Source organism: Talpa europaea (assembly GCF_964194135.1).
Source record: "Talpa europaea genome assembly, chromosome: 11".
NCBI classification, from domain to species: domain Eukaryota; kingdom Metazoa; phylum Chordata; class Mammalia; order Eulipotyphla; family Talpidae; genus Talpa; species Talpa europaea.
The window spans coordinates 84,516,710-84,534,919 of NC_140078.1; the positions used below are offsets into that span (position 1 = coordinate 84,516,710).

Below are 18,210 nucleotides of genomic sequence, written 5' to 3' on the forward strand. Positions count from 1 at the left end.
ATGAGAAAGGCCACAAATATATGCCCTACCATCTTCCATTCTGGTTTCAAAAATCTGGTATAGCACCTCCTATTACATGCCATTCATTGGCAGGTCACCAAAATCACACTAAGTAAAGCAATTGAAAGTTCACAGAATATGAAAAGAAAGTCAAGTAGGACATATTCTTTAGAGTTGAAATATTAATGAATATGGAAACAAGATACTTTTAGTAATAATACTAATTTTTTATTTAATTGTGGAACATATTTAAAATTGTTCTGACCAATAATGTTTAGCAAGAGTGAATATGCTGTGTACATCCACTAACATGAACATATCCAAGAACACTCACTTGTAAACTAAGTGTTAAAGGTAAAAACATTATTAATGCAAAAAAGTTTTATTCTCTGTTCCCTCCAGTTCAAAAGAATTAATATTCTTTTCTACATTCTTATTACCTTCTTTGTTGATAATTTTCTCTTACCTATTACTTAATAAAAGGAAATTAAAAAATTCTGTTATAAGGGGACATAGGTAGGGGTGGGTGACCCAATGGACTATAATGAGGATTACTGGTGTTTAAGTGGTGGATGTGATGTGAATATATACATTTGAACAGGTGTAAACCCACACCCCTAAAGCAATGTTATAAATCAACATTATCTCAAAAAATTTGATTAAAATTAATAAAACAAAAATTCTGCTAAACATTTATTAAATAATAGTGTTCTATAAAGTAATGGGAGGTTACAAGAAAGTTTTTCTTTGGTTATTGCTTCAGTACTAAATAACAACTTTGTTTATAAAAATGATTTTTCTGTCAATTTTTACTTGTCCCAAGTATTTACATATACAATTAACAGACATTTATTGTGGGCCTACTATGGGCCAGGGATTGAAGAGAATAGACACAGACCAATGAGACTTCTGGCCATCTCTCTAGTCAATCTTAGTTTCTCTCTATGAAAAACTTCTCTCAAAACAGTTTGAAATCTTTTTTTATGACATTCCCCACCTTAGAACCAGTTCTTATACTTAATAAACAAAAACTATAATTTTTGCAAAAACTGTAATTGGTGTATTAGTTGTATTCCACATACATCTGTGTTTTATGGTAATTGCTAAAGCCTCAGAACACAGAGTATGAACTCTTACATTCTAGAACAGTGGCATTTGAATTCTAGTGGGTATAGGAATCACTTGAAGAGTTTATTAAAACTATGCATGCAAGCCCATATCTAATGACTCAGGATTTTCTGGAGGAATGTATATTTTTCTTGAAGCAATTTTGTTAATGAAGTTAACCTCTGCTAGGACAGATTTCTCATTTAGTAGCCTATTACGTAACAGACAACTACTTGCAGTTTTCTTCACACTGATTCCCCAGTCTCACTCACAAATAGTGTGCTTTTCTACTTTACAATGAGTCTACAGAAATTGACATTGACATTTAAAGCACTGTTGAGAAGATGAATATGGAGCTATACTGCAAATGGAAAATGGCACACAAATACCTTTATATTTCTAAGACTAGGCTAAAATACAATCAGTTTTTGATAATGAATGTCATTGCCAAATGGCATTGTAGGTTCTCCATTTTCAAGTGATCTGAAAAATATATATATACTGCTTTTTCATCAAAGGGCAGACAAAGTAATGGGTGAATTCATAAATCAACCAGGTTCATAACACCAACTTGCTTGGTGCCAAATTCTACTTCCAAAGCAATAGGAGGTTTGCTTTTCTAAATGGGTATTTCTATGTTGTAAACGCATAGAGTTCAAAAATAATTCTCAAGAAAGAGCAGTTACTATAATCTACAAACTAGGTTATCAAAATTGGTCATTGATATCCTCCAAAGATAGAGACAGCATGAATGCCTTTGCTGATTGCATGACCAATCATCTTCTATCAATACTGATTATCCTGTAGTTTCCCTGACTTGTTTCAATTTGTTGTTGAGAGTAAAGTGGTAGCATTACAGCTGCTCTATCACTCAGAAAAAGTTGGGTTTTTTTTTTTTTTTGAAGGGGAGAAGAGGAGGATCACTCACACTGAAGTCCATATGTAGCTTTTAAAATAAATCAATGTTGTTTTTCCATTTCAGAGAATAACTATTTGTCTCAATAAATCCGCCATTATTTTTAAAGCTTTCAAAAGTATGTTTATGAAGTTTTATTCAATCTTACTTCTTTATTAAATGTGTAGAGAAGTTGTTTCTCCCTTTATATAATCTACTGGATGGATTAACTCAAAGCTGATGCTGAAAAAGTCATTTAAAATAAGTTTTTAAGCCATTTCATGTTGAAATTTCGAAGGCCTTCTAATAGAGAATGAGGAAAAAACACTTGGCATTCTGTTATATAGTAATCACAACCATTTCTCTGTGCTCACAATTTAAACTCAGAGATGGGGAAAATACAGATTGAAATACTTTAGAAGGGGAGTTCTATTCCTGGACAGAAAAAAAGAGGAAGAAGATGCATCTGAGGAGAGGAGCATGAGGCTAACTTCCCCTCCCCCCTATAGTCTAGAGAGTAAAGGTAACTGCAAACCAAGGGTAGGTGGGCAAAGTTTCTCTTGAGTAGTGGGCTATCACCTTTCTCCCTGTCACCTTTCTACTTCCTGACCCTGGACTCAAGACCTTCATGCCCTTTCTAGGACTCAGCCCATAACCCAGTTCTTGCCTACATTAGCCATCCTCCTCCAAGGTAACCTAACTCAGGTGACTGACGGACACATACTCTGCTAGTTTATTAATGAATGTTAATCCATGTGGTTGGTTATGAGTAATATGTCTTTTATTTATTCAAACTTTTATGTATTGTCCACTCTAAGAAATGAGGTATTTACCAACAGAAAATAGTAACAAAATAAAACTAATGAGAAAGACTCAGAGATTAAAGAAATCAAAATCAATTCATTAAGGGGGATTCAAAGGATAATAATTGCATTTTTAACAAGATTAGACCAACGAGCAGTGCTATACCAAAACCCCCATAAATTTAGTTTTCAGCTTCCTGGTACTCAAAGGAACTAAGGAAATAAACAAACACTTTATTAATTTTTAAAAGCTATGTGACCTTAGACCTCTGAAGTGCCTCAATTTCCCACTGAAAAATGGGAGATATAATAATATCTCCCATATATACCTCATAGGGCTCTTGTAAGATTAAAATAAAATCATATATGTGAAGTTTTTTGAACCGTGAAGATAGTTATTGTTGTTACAGGTGTTTGTTATCATTATTATTGCTATTATTTTATCATCATAGATGTCCCTAAACACCAAAAAAAAAAATGAGTTATAGGTATAATAAATATAAATTATATTCCTGATTGCAATTTTTCCTCAAATGCAAACATACTTCAAAATGTTATTTCTTAGATTAAATCTTTTTATAGTAATCAGCATACAGTTTTAATTATTCAATGATTCCTCAGCTTTTCTATTAATTTGCAAAAACAGGTTCTTTCCTTTTTGGATTAGAAAGCTTCTACAGCCTCTCTTTATTTCAGATGAGTAATCTGTTACTGGGAGAGGTAAAGTAGCTGCACTTAATTAGCTCTCCTCCTGATCTCTAAGCAACATATAAAGAGAGAGAGAGAAAGAGAAAGAAACAATCATAAAATCCAAAAAGAAATGGTAGACAGTAAAGTTAGCATACTAATAGGAGACTTTATTTAGCACCTACAAGTAAGGAAAAAGGGTACAAAAATTATGGCAGAGATTCAAGAAGAAGATGCTATAATTTCCCTCTATAGTTAATCTAGAATTGATTCTACTTTAAGAAGAAACTAAATATGGGCCTCCCTGATGGTGCAGGGGTTAAAGTCTCAGGGCTAACAAGCTATCTCCAGCCACAGTGGCTTGAATTTGATCCCCTGGCCAGGGAACTGACCCACATGGCACAGCAGACCTCTCCTATCTTGCCCACTGCTCCCCTCAGCAGTGTATTTCAGTAGATCTGCCTATTCTGCTCCACATTCTGCCCTGGTGAATCCTCTCAACACCTACACTTCTGGCCTACACTCTAGTTCTTGTATGCATAAATAAATAAAAATAATAATTTTTTTAAAAAGTAGAAACTAAATATTTTAGAGTTGGATCAAGAAATCCAAAGAAATTTGGGTAGGACATAAAATATTAAGGACACTTAAACTATTACAAAAGAACCACTTTTTCAGAATGTTCCCGGTTCTTGCAAAGAACACAGTAGACTAGATATATCTGCTCTGTAACTGTTCAAAATGAGATGCAGCAAAACACAGATTTGGTTAAGTATTTTAACAATTGACTACTGAAGTGTTTCTAGAGCCATACAGGATGTGTGGCTTCATGGATAACTACTAAGATACAGTCACTTATTTATACCTAAGAGTCATTTCCTGTGTTAGAATCCTTGCTGCAAAAGATTTCCTCTGTAGTAGTCTATGTGAGTTGAAAGAAACAATGATTCTAACACTGGAACCTTAAACTGCAGTGCTAGGGCTCCTAGTGGGAAGTCTGTGCAGGGATAAACTGACTTTTGCCTTTTCACAGGCATATTTGAAATGATTATGTGAGGCAAAGGGAAAAATAGCCAAGAAAAGGAAACTTAATTAGCAGAATGTGTTTAAAAAAAGAGAAGCAACAGAATTTTACAGTGGTTTAGGAGAGGAGCAAATGGTTTTCTTTTTTCTAAATAACTACTCCATCCTTCCTCTGTCTGCTTTCCTTTCATGTATGACACTATAAATTAATGACTTATTACATCAATTGAAATGCAGTACCAGAGGATATGGAATGTCTACCCGGAAGTGGGAATATGGCGCAAATACTTCTTGGGATTTAATGGGCTTTAAAATCTCTTTGCATTGATGCCAAAGTTCCATCTTGCAAATAAATCTTTGCCTGCTTTTTAAGACAAATGATAATCTAGGAAGAGTACATTATCAGTACATTGCTTTTGAAAATGAAAACCTATTCCCTGCATCCCATATTCACCCTACTGTGTTCTAATACCAATGGCAATTAATTCAGTGGGAAGCCCCAGGCTACTGTTCTTCTTTCTCTCTTTTGCACACTAGGACCCCAATAAATTTGGAGTGGAGCAGTCTGAATTGAAATGTACTGATGCTTATGTTTTCTCCCACAATTGCTGGAGCTTTATCTAAAAAAAATTAAATATATTGTAAAGACAGAGAAAATTTAATTCAAGGAAATAGAAATGAAAGACAATTTTGAAAAACATTGATATATAAATCAATACCCAAAATTACCCACTATGCTTCTCATATATCTATATAAATATATATGTAAAACAGCATTTTCCCCCTATCAAATGATTACAACGATATTTGGTGAGATTAAATATAAGGGAAACAACTAAAAGCAGGCCTTCACATACCCATGTTTTCCTTTGATAAAGCATCATCTGAACAAACATTTTCAAAAGAGGATTTTAAAATGGTTTTCCTAGAAAAAGAATGACAGATTAGTTTCAAAAGATCAATCACGTATATTTAAATGACCATTCATGTATATTCATCAGTAATTGCAGTGTAGGAATATATATTTCTTATCTTAGGGTACTTTTTATTGGTTGTTTCATAAAGTAAGTAGGACAGCATGGTATCATGAAAAAACCAAAGGGGAATAAATTGATTTAAGTTCTTCACTGAGTGAAAAGCACTAACTATCTACCAAGTACCTTACATGGACTTTTTCATACAATCCTTTCCCAAAAAACCTACTGAGTAATGGTTTATAAAGAAACTGAGGCTCTGATAAACTAGAAAATTTGACAACATAGATAAATGGTAGATCATGACAAAAGTAAACTTTAACAGACTGAAAAATCCATGCTTTTTCCGTTACACTCTTTCTTATTTAGTCAGAATACATGTTTTCAAATAAATTTTCTAACTATAAGATCTTGAAAAAGCCACTTAACTTCTCTAGGCCACATATTCTTCATCTTTTAATTGGAGATAATTATGACACAACCCCTGCCAATTTGATGAAGTTACTGTGAAGTGTAACTGAGATAAGACAGTGAAAGTCCCTTTTAAAAATTTAATTATTCATCTTTTGAAAAAGTACAAAGAAGAAGAGAAAATCTGTGTATTAGGGTCAATCTTTGTCTTTGAATAGGAATCCTTTTAACCCAGCACAAATCACCATTGATTAAAAAAATAAAGTACATGGCAGGTTCAATGATAAACATTAAACTTATCATCAGTGGCTTATTAGTTTAGTATGAAGTCTGCTAGTTTGCATTACCTATTTTTAAACTAGAAACCTGCTTTTCATCTGTTTGATCACCTGATACTAATCTTTGATAGTTCTGGTTCAATAAATTTGTATAAACAGAAAACATTCTCCACAGTTCTAACACTACTACCTATCACTTTACTAAATCCTTTTGGAAATTTTAAAATATAATGTTTCTTAGATGAGCAAAATAAAAAAAGATTTGCTTTCATAATGATACACACATATATATTTAAATTTTATCATAAAACTTTTTAATTTAAAAATGCATACCTTTTCCTTTTTCTAAATTTGGGGTTTCTCTTTTCAGTATTATTTTTAGAAACTTGCATCTGTAAAATCACAACAAAAATAAAGATGAATTAGTTCACAAGGGACTATATAATAATGGGTGCTATGTAGGCTGAGAAATTTAGCCCAGAAGAGAAACTCTGGCCTCTAACCTAAGCAATACCTGTACCTCTAAGTCACCCACTTCATAGTAACTGCAACTGCAGTGATCTACACAACTTTAAATGGCAGACTGATCCAATACAAATCTCTTGTCTCCGTGGCCCCTTCCTCACTTTCTCAACTACAAAAAAATACTAAGTGAAAACAACTTCAAAGTTTTAACACATATATGACCTTTAAAGAAAGGAAAAGAAATATTCAGAGGCCAGAAACGTGGAATGCAAAGATATATCGGTGGGAACCATAGTTGAATGAAGCCCACAAGGAATTTATACCAGGATAAGATCAAAAGACCTTGGGTTTGTGGTTTTTAATGTCTGAGAAAAGACAAGATAAGTGATATAGAAAAACTGGAACCTTCATACATTGCTGGTGAATATGTAAAAATGGTAGTCTCAAAACATTAGATGTAGATTTACCATGATTCAGCAATGAAAACATTTCACCCCATAAGAAACTGAACATGAATGTTCATAACAGCATTAGTCATACTAATAAAAAAGTAGCAGCAACTCAAATGTCCATCAATGGGTAGATTACATATTATGTGATATGTGGTATATATATAATGGAATGTTATTCAGCCTTTAAAAAAATGAAGTACTGAAACAAACTACAACTTCAAGTTAAAATTTGATTTGATTAAAAATCAAATTCAGGATGAATCTTGAAATTGTTATGATGTATGAATGTAAAAAAATGAAATCAGTGATAAAAGTCAGAAATAAAAGACATGTATGATCCATTTATCTAAAATGTCCAGAAAATACAAATCCAAAGAGAGAGAGCAGCAGATTTGTCATTGCCAGAGATTGGTGAGGGGGAAGAAGTGGGCAGTGATTGCTAATGGATATGGGGTTTCATTTTGGGATAATGAAAATATGTTTTAAAATTAGTATTATTGGCAGCATATGTGAATAAACTAAAAGCCATTGAATTGTATACTTTAAAAAAGTGAATTAGTGGATATCTTATCTCTATAAAAGTATATTTTTATGAATGTAATCACTTAGAACGAAGAGTAAGGAAATAGGCTATATTACACCAATGATTATTAACAAAAGGAACAGTAACAATGACTATAACCAATGTAGCAATATTTCAGTTTAAAAAATGATGTGAAGGCAAAAACAAACAGCAGGGCCTCCCCGGTGGCGCAGTGGTTGAGTGCTGGGTTGCGAAGCTGTCCGCAGCCTCTGCAGCACGGGTTCGATCCCTGGCTGCTCCCCGGCCACTGGAGGAGGGTCCCACAATGGTGTGCAGACCTCTCCTGCAGCCCGCTTCTCCCCTCAGCAGTGTACTTCAGTCCTTCTGCCTGCTGTGCTCCCTGCTCTGGCTCTGGTGAATTCTCTCACCCTCCCGTGCTTCTGACTGTACCCAGTGTTTGTATAAATAAATAAATCTTTAATTAAAAAAAATAAAAAACCTATGGTATAAATTTAAATAATAATAATAATAATAATAAACAAACAGCATGATCAGAAACAAAAAGTCATTATTATTTAATTCCAAGAGAAATAATTCATCCAGAAAGTATAATCCTAAACCTGATTATATCTAAAATCTTAACCTGAAAACATACAAAGTGAAAACAGGCAGAATTACATGTAGAAACTGGTGAGTTTAAAATGGGATATTTTAATTCACTTTTCATTAAAAAATAGTAAAGAGAACACAAAAGTTTGTAAAGAAATAGAGTTCAATTAACACAAATAATGAACAATCTAATAAACACTATCAAACTCAACACTGAAGAATTAAAGAATTCATACTGTTTTCAAGTCTGAAACATTTACAAATTTGATCACCCATTGGGTCAAAAAGAAAGTTAAAACAAATGTTAAAACAACATCTATCTTACAGACCCATTCATTGATTAAAATATAATAAAGTAAAAAATCAAAACCCCCCAAATGACTAAAATTTGCAACCAATTCACATATGTATTATTCCATCTCCCATGAACCTTTCCACAATGCGTTATGATCTACATCATTTAAATCAAAGTTTTAACTGGTTAATATACCTTCTTCATGCCATACCTTGTACGCTACAGGAGCACATGAAGTGTTTGTGGAATAAATTAATGAATAAATGTTGAGAAAAATTCAGGATTAACACAAATACCATCATAATAAAAAATGGTATTACTGTAACTGTCAATTCTGGATGTCATTGTTGTAGATTTAGACATTTTAAAAAATTATAAACTTAATCCGCAGTGTCTAAGACTGAATGAACCTCAATGTAACTTCCAAATGTTAAGTTCTTTTGTTTCATTTCTTCTTAATTTAATCTGCTAAAGTCAGTAATTTCTTGTTTCACTGATGTTGATTTTAATCATCTTGAATCAAGCCTCTAGACTACAAGAGTAGGTAAAATTTTTTCAATATTGTAAATATTTAGCACCTAACAGAGTGCTAGTCACATTGTACATTCAAAAGCATTAACTATAATGAGAAGAAGGCTGAATTTAATAACACTCAAAGCATTATTAAACAACTTAAATACCTTAATAATCATTCAAGGAAGGTTGTGTAAAACACTCAGGGAATTCATATTAATATGATGTAAAGACTAAGTGTTCCTCTTTTTGTGGTCTTTAACCTAAAGGCAATATTAAAATATTTTTTCAGTACTGTGTATGTGTGTGGTATATAAAAATATGGTACATAAAATATATGTAAAATACACAGGCATATCATAGTCTCAAATGCTGATCTCCTTCTGTAGAGCATGTAAAGCTATTATTTTATCTTGTTATTAAATTTTAGCTTAAGTGGGCCTCCCCGGTGGCGCAGCAGATGAGCACTAGCTTGTGAAGCTGCCCGCAACCTCTGCAGCACCAGTTCCATCCCCAGCCACCAGGCAAGGGCCCCACAGGGCGCACAGACCTCTCCTGCCGCCCGCTGCTCCCCTCGGCAGTGTATTTCGTCTGTCTGCCTGTTCTCCCTGCTCTGGCTCTGGTGAATTCTCTCACCCTCCCGCGCTTCTGACTGTACCCAGTGCTTGTATAAATAAATAAATAAATCTTAAAAAAAAAAAAATTTAGCTTGTTATATGCATATTTGCATATGAAGTAAAAGGGCTTTAAAAGGGAATAAGATTAAAGTAACAAAGTACAATTTATTTTATAGGTATGAAAAGAAATATTGTGAAACAGCTACTATAAATTCAGGAGATTTATGTTAGAGACAATAAGTTATTTTTCTACTTTGTTAAATAGTCCATAGAGGTTAAAATGAACTTGTCAATATTTGCCACAATGTGCTGTGCTCCAAGTCTTTGACAAAGTAAGATGTGATGAAGAAGAATTGGAATGATAAGATCAGGATTTGAATGCAAACTCTGGCCCTTACTAGTTGTATGACTACCAGTAAGTCACTTGACAATTCTATTATCTACTAGAGATTGGTATAAAGTATATCCTTACTAAAATATTTTATTATTAAATGGCCATTCTGCTTTTGGGGGTCTTCTTTTTTATTAAATAATGCTAAAAATGGCTAAGTCAGAAGACTCTTAAGCAAACATAAGTTTTCCAGGCGCTGGTCAAAGCCATGTGTGTCCACACAGATATAATGCTATATATGTATCTTTTTTTTTTAAAAGAAACCAAAGCAAGCATCAAATCTTTCTTGTTAAGATATAAAAAATAAAGATTTACATGTATAAGAGTGACTTTCATTTATTAAAATATATATAAATTTTTATATATTTAATGACAATTAGGATTGCTCACTGGAATGGCAGATGGTAGAATTTCTTTCATTGCAAAGGTCAGAAAAACCTTAAGAACTGTTTTTATTCCAGATTCATATAATCAACATAAACTGATTTGACATTGCCCATTTCCTTAAGTCACAATTCATATAAATGAAAATGTGGGCCTCCCCACTGGCACAGCGGGTTGAGCACAGCACTGTGAGGCTGTGGACAGCCTTTGCAGGGCAAGTTTGATTCCCGGCCAGCTGGGGAGACCCTCACATGGTATGGCAGACCGCTCCTGACTCGCCCGCTGCTCCCCTCAGCAGTGTGGTTCAGTCAGTCTGCCTGTTCTGCTCCCCATCTGTCTCTGGTGAATTCTCTCCCCCCACCACCACCACACCCTGCCGCTGCACCTCTAGCCGGTACCCCAGTTCTTGTATAAATAAAAAAAAATCTTAAAAAATAAATAAATGAAAATGTTTTTATTTTTAACAAGAATAATAAGTTTGTTTGCTGTAGTAAGTATGAGAACATAAAATTCTGATTTTTTTTTAATGCTCATTGAAGATATAACTGTGTTTTTAACTACTTTCAAGATTGTCAGTCAACAATCACAAAAGCACTGCCTACTTTGACAGGACTTCCAAAAATTTCTGTGCCTTGATAATATACACAAATTCCATGTCAAAAGTTATCACACAGGAGGAAAAACCAATATCCTCATTTCCCTTTGGATATCTCTTGGGAAAATATGCTTGGAATAAGGATGAAAATTAGTTTCATGCAGCATTGTAAATAATGGTTATTGCTTCATGTAAATATTTGGAGAGTACAAATAATTGAATATCTGGGCCTAGATAATGATTGCTTTTACCACTTTTTTTTTTTTAAAGATTTATTTATGTAAGCACTGGGTACAGTCAGAAGAGCGGGAGGGTGAGAGTATTCACCAGAGCCAGAGCGGGGAGCAGAGCAGGCAGAAGGACAGAAGGACACTGCTGAGGGGAGCAGCGGGCGGCAGGAGAGGTCTGCGCGCCATGTGGGACCCTCCTCTGGTGGCCGGGGAGCAGCCAGGGATCGAACTGGCGCTACAGAGGCTGTGGTCAGCTTCGCAACCCAGCGCTCAACCGCTGTGCCACCGGGGAGGCCTGCTTTTAACACTTCTTTGAAAAAAGAAAAGGTTTAAAATAATCATTTTCTAGCTCTATATTAAACATGATTTTATCAGAGAGGATACAAATCTAGTATTTCTTTCATAAATATCAATCAACTACCACATGCTTCAGTCTAGTTAATGTTGAGCAGAGTTCAGTATTCCTGTGAAATTCAGACAATATCAGAGATTAGTCTCTGGAAATATGGGGCCTAGATACCCTTTTGTCCCCTGCACTATCTCTTCAGCCACTGTAAGTTCACACTAAAGCACTGTGGGTTTCTCTGCTCTGAGGAGATTACCAGAGAAAACACTGGAGTCTGTATTCAGGCAGTGAGTTCAGTCAAGGGGACTACTTTTCCTAAAAACAGAAGTTGACCAGTGGACCACCATAAATATAAGGCATGAAAGACCTTCATTATAACTTCCCAATCCTGGCTGAAGACAACTTATAGCACGCTTCAAGGAACTCTAAGGTTATGTACTTCATTTTTAGTCTTACACTTAGTTTTTTAAATTGTCTTTATCAATCCCAGGGATAGAACACAGAAATTCAGGAGGGATTTCACTCATATCTATACGGAGCCTAAGAATAATACTAGGGCTAATTGAAACAAGTGTCCAAGAAGGGAAAAACACCACAAAAAGCAGAATTTATGGCACAGTTGTTTGTCTATTGAAAGAAGCCAGTAAGTTAGATCATTTGGCCTCAAATTAGAGACTGTCAAAAAATCCAAGACTACTGAAAACATTTCCTATTTGTGCATATGTTTTTCTAAAGTCACTGGATTTTTAGCAAGAAGACTGTTGGGAGAAGATAAGGTTTCTAAGGAAGACTTTCTAATATCCACAAATTTTGATTATATTCCAAAAAGTTGATGCACATAGAACACTCCATGTTAGTTACATTTTTTTTTTCTGGACAAAGAATGAATGCTGAGAGCTTCATTATCTGGTTTACCATTTTTCTTGCCATTGACTTCAATAGTAAGTATAACTAGCCTGATTCTTTAACCTGCAGGTTACTGTCAAATGTTCTGAATATTTACCTTGCACATAATGCAAAGATCTCTCTTCTACACAGGAATAGGCAGACCCTACATAGTAGCACAATTCAAAAAATTTTTTAAATTTTCACAATTCAAAATTTTTAAAAATTTCACCTGGATTCAAGTCTTTATCAACTATGATGATTTCTGAGGTTGAAAAAGAATGCTTGCAATTAGATTCATGGAAGGATGTGGAATATACACCTTCCTTTGCTGTATATGGGTGACTATGATTCCCAGTATGTGTGCGAGTACAGATGTAAGATGTGTACCCAATACACTCATTCACAAAATAGCAAATTATTTTTTTGGAATAAAGTGAATATATTTAAAACAAAACATAAAATAAAGATAAATAAAACCTCAGAGTCATCATAATTTAAAAGAATTAAAAATTAGTAACTTATAGGTCTGACATAAATGGAAAGTCAAAAGACTTATAGGAAGAAACCAAATGTTTATAAATATTAAATTATAGATTAATTTTAATATAATTAAATTCCACTAATTTTCACTTGCATTGTGTTTTTTCCAGTGATAACACCTTCCTTTTTGTGAATAGGAAAGGAGTAGTTATTACTATTAGGCATGGAAAAATCATTTAATGTCTGGTGCAATAGTGACAATCTATAAAATACATACTCATTATTCAAATTTCTACTGTATGTCATATTAAGTACTATTCAGCATCAACCAGTAATAATGTTTTTGCTCTCAATGGTATGATATGAGGAAAGTAATGGTGAATAAGAAATAATCCAAACTTTAAAACAAACTCAGATTCATTTTGTATGTAGCTTGATTTGGGAGATATGACTTAAGTTTCTCTGGATCACAGAGAAAGGATTATACTTGTAATGAAAAAAGTGAGCAAAATAAATTGAATAAAGCTGCATATCACAATTTTTAGTACCAAATAACAAAAGATATCACCTGGAAACTTCATATGATAACTGGCACTCAAAAAGGTTTTTATCTTTTACAAGAAAGCAATTACATTTTGTAGAATTCTTCTTATTGTCTTCTGACATAAAATTAAAGTGCAACATAGAAAACATGGAGAGTTTTGGTTGGAAAGTTTTGAATGTCTGGAATCAGTAACATCAGATTTTAAATATAACTAAACTCAAATTCCAAAAAATGACTATGCTGAGTGAATTTTTAAATTGGAATTACAAATATAGATATAAAAATTAACACAAAACATCTATTATTATAAATGGTGACATTCAAATATGATACTTGTTTGCTTTTCAGTAATCAGAAATGAAAACACTTCTTAAAGTAGGGAGAAAATTACTGATAAACATGAATTTTCATTTAGCAAGCACCTAATCTGCATCACTGAATCATTCACTTTCTTAGATAAAGCTCTGCACTGGGACGAATCACTGGTTTAGGAAGGCACCACCAAAACCCCTCTCCACTTCCACCTCTGCAGCACCCCCTCAAAAACTGCAACCAGGCAACCACAGGCAGCCCAGTAGTCCTGTGAAGAAAAGCTTCCCTTTTTAGCCAACTGTTATGAACATCTTTCCCACTACAAGCCCTGTGAACTTGGAAGAATAGCATGGCCTCACTCTTGGAAACTTGTTAATCTTGAGGAAAGGAAAAACAGTTTTCAACTCTGCTACCCACACACCCCGGTGTACATTTCTGCTCTTCTCCCTAGCTCCTCCCACTCCTATTGCCCATCTGATTGGAACTCTAGAAGATCATTTAAGTCACATCCATGAACTGAAAGTGAAATTAAAAAAAAAAAAAAGTTAGTCAGTGTACAGTCCAAAAGTAGAATTTAAATTTGAAGAGCAACTGTAACTATTCACAGCAGAAAATAGGTTCTCTGCATCAAGGCATCTTCACTTGCTCTCATCAATGGTATAGAAAGGCTTTGGTTCTCTGAGACAAATCCATTTAGTCTAATTTTCATATTTTACTTCAAATAGTTATCCTATAGAGTTTCTATAAATTGCAACCTAATCAAGCTGGTTTAGTTACTAAGTTACTACAGAATCCTAGTTAAAAATCACTCCCCTAGAAGGCCGTTTCTACTTTGCAGTTGTACAGATTTCCTCTGCAGATTTTAAGCACAAGTTAATTGAAGTTAGTATAAAGAAAACTTCCTATGTTAAGGTTTCCACTGATGATTGAAAGTAATAAATGGACAATTTTCTATAGTAGTTTATATTTATATGTATTTGAGAATGCAAATGCACGTCATAGTGTGTTTACATTTTAAAATTTAGATTAGAAAACTTTTTTGAGGGCCTCCCTAGTGACGCAAGGGGTTAAGCACTGCACTGTGAAGCAATCCACAGCCTCTGTAGCACAAGTTCCATCCCCGGCCAGCCGGGGAGAAACCCACATGGCATGGCAGACCTCTCCTGTCTCGCCCGCTGCTCCCCTTAGCAGTGTATTTCAGTCAGTCTGCCTGTGCTGTTCCCACTCTGTCTCTGGTGGATCCTCTCACCCCTTGCACCTTTGGCCTGTACCCCAGCTCTTGTATGCATAAATAAATAAATCTTTAAAAAAAAAAAAAGCTTTTTTGAGGGGTTGAAAATCTATTTTGATGAGGGATGGTAGTTACTGGGTGTATGAGAAAACTCAAGAAATTACACTGAAGATCTGTGCATTTCACTGTATTTAAATTTCAACTACATAAAAGAATTAAAAGGATCACACAATTAAATATAACTAATTACTAACATTTTGAAAAATGACTGAAATACAGATTGACTGAAATACACTGCTGAGGGGTGCAGTGGGCGAGACAAGAGAGGTCTGCTGCACCATGTGGGTCACCTCTCTGGCTGGGGATCCAACTTGTGCTGCAGTGGCTGTGGACAGTTTCATAGTGCTGCATCTTAACCCTGTGCACCACCAGGGAGACCCCTGAAAGGAAACTTAAAAAGGCTTTGAAGCCTAACAGTGACATTTCCCAAGGGTTCCTCTACTTATATTCTTTTCAGGGTTTTCTCTCTGCCTGGAGCTAGGAGCCAGCAGTAGGGATCTATCATAACCTTTATCTGTGGGGGAAAATGCACATACAGCTAAGTGAACCAAGTGAGTTGCAATACATGAATTCCATATTATTAACTAGCTTATTAGCTAACACAAGTATCCAGACAGCTAGACATAAAATACAAGCAGCTTATGCTGCAATAAGGCTAGTGAAAATTTCCTGCTTATTATGTAGAGCTTCTGTAACAATTTTGGGGAAAAATATTTTTTCACCAGGAAATGCAAGAACCAAAATTTCTCATTCATACGTGTATAAATCAAGAGAAGGGTGACTAATGTTGCCTTTGAATGCAGTGTAAGTAAACAATTGGTACTAATAAAAGTAAAGTGTTAGGGGAAGAATGCAGATATACACATAATTTCTCTATAGAAACCAAAAAATTTTAGAAAACAAAATGAAAAAGAGATCCTTTTAAAATTAGTCGTAATATATTGGATAGCCTAAATTATAAACATGTAAAATTCTACGTAAACACATAAAATTCTACATAGAAAAAACTAAAGAAAAATTAATAAGGAAATGTTAAGTTTCCACATGGGTGCATTTAGTAATTATAAACATGTAATTTCTCTGATTAGCACATGGATTTTCCACATACAATCATTATCTTAACAGAATATTTCTTGGGACTTGACTAATAATAAAGTGACCTGTGTGTTAAAACTATTTAAATTGTGTCTTTACTGAGGTTTCCATGGGAATACAAATAGAGTAGGGTAAAAAGTTTAGAACTGGCTCATTTCAACAGTTCTGGAGGGCTCTGGTTTATAGAGTGGTCTCCAGTTGCCTGTATCTGGCCCTGAGACAATTTAGGGCTGGAGAAATAATGACTTGGTGTTTGAGAGCTGGATAAGATGGTTGGGGGATATGGGTTTGGGATTTGTTGATTTTCATTTGAAAGATGTGCCTTTTTCTATCTCTAAGAATTGGCTAGCCCAGAGAGAGACAGTCCCTCTCCAGCCAGATTTTCAAAAATATCAAAACATCATAATATACTAAAAATTGTAAAATGTATATTTGCATATATACATACAAAGGGTAATGAAGGATCACCAATCCACACATTAAAGTTAAAAAATTAAAGCAACTGGGCTTCCCTGGTGGCGCAGGTGGTTGAGTGTCGCACTGTGAAGCTGTCCGCAGCCTCTGCAGTGCGGGTTCCATCCCCGCCGGCGAGAATCCCACATGGTGCAGGAGACCTCTCCTGTCTTGCCCACTACTCCCTCAGCAGTGTATTTTGTCAGTCTGCCTGTTTTGTTCCCCACTCTGTCTCTGGTGAATCCTCTCACCCTCACACGCCAGTACCCCGGTTCATAAATAAATCTTAAAAAAAAAAAAAAAAAAGCTATTTGGTAGTCATTTTAAGACCAGACACAGGAACAGAAAACAAAGAGATCTTTTTGACATGTTAAATGCTGTGTTAAATTATGAAAAAGGTACATTAAATATATTATTTTTATTATTATTATTTTTTTATAGAGGCATGTTTTATTTATTTGTTTGTTTGTTTTGTTTATACAAACACTGGGTACAGTCAGAAGCGCGGGTGGGTGAGAGAATTCACCAGAGCCAGAGCGGGGAGCAGAGCAGCCAGAAGGACCAAAGTGCACACTGCTGAGGGGAGCAGTGGGTGGCAGGAGAGGTCTGCGCGCCATGCGGGACCCTCCTCCGGTGGCCGGGGAGCAGCCGGGGATCAAACCAACGCCGCCGAGGCCGCGGGCAGCTTCGCAACCCAGCGCTCAACCACTGCGCCACCGGGGAGGCCCACATTAAATATTACAAATAAGATTCAAAACAATTAGTAAGGAAAAGATTATTTATTAGTCAACAAATATCCTGATAGTAGGGGAGGAAAAGTATCTTCTTTTATCCTTCTAAGTTCTTACTTGGGCCCCCTATAACAATAGACAGATTCAGAAGAGAAAAGCACAGAAATTTATTTAATATGAGATTTATGTGAGACAGGAGCCTTCATCAGGAAGTGAAGGCCAAAGACAACCTGAGAGACGTAAATGCTAGATTTAACAAAGAACGAAAAGTTGTGAGGAAATGAGGAAATGTGAGGCAACATGAAAGGGTATGAACTAAGTGTAGTAAACTGGCAAACAGCAGGTCTGTTCCTTTATTCCAGATTCCTCTTAGTGTTTCTTCTTTGAAGAGAAGTCTCCCTTCCTCTGAGTATATGGATGACACCTCTTACATGAAGTTCTTGTGACCTGCTTCAGGGATAGGTCAGCAAATCCTTCCTGTACTTGCTGTTTCACAAATTCCCTCAGCTTGAAATATTCCATATGCATACATGCCATATTGCGGGGTAACATGTCTTGAACTCCATCACTCCATCATTTGAAAGTTACATATATTCTTTTATACCCAATCCTTGTACCACCTTTAAAAATAAATCCATACTCCCATAATAATAGTTAATATTTTTGAAGTTTCCTAAGTTCTATGCTTTACATAGTTCTTCAGAGCAATCCTTATTTTATAATACTTTCATTCTTCCCACCTAACAGGAAGAAAATGAGAGGTTAGAGAGTTAAGCAGCTAACTTAAGTTCACACTACTAGCAAGGGATAGAGCTAGT

General features: G+C 35.0%; 1 protein-coding gene across 1 annotated transcript in view; it reads right to left on the reverse strand.

Annotated features, from left to right (window-relative positions):
- Window positions 1-18,210, reverse strand: part of ZCWPW2 (zinc finger CW-type and PWWP domain containing 2) — a gene marked incomplete at its 3' end in the record, with an annotated part of 82,588 nt that overhangs the window by 5,274 nt on the left and 59,104 nt on the right. Inside the window, exons 5-6 of the mRNA XM_084246563.1 lie at window positions 6,512-6,570; window positions 5,373-5,440 (exon numbers count right to left, since the gene is read on the reverse strand). Of these exons, the coding sequence (XP_084102689.1) occupies window positions 5,373-5,440; window positions 6,512-6,570 (127 nt within the window). The remainder of the gene's footprint in view (window positions 1-5,372; window positions 5,441-6,511; window positions 6,571-18,210) is intronic.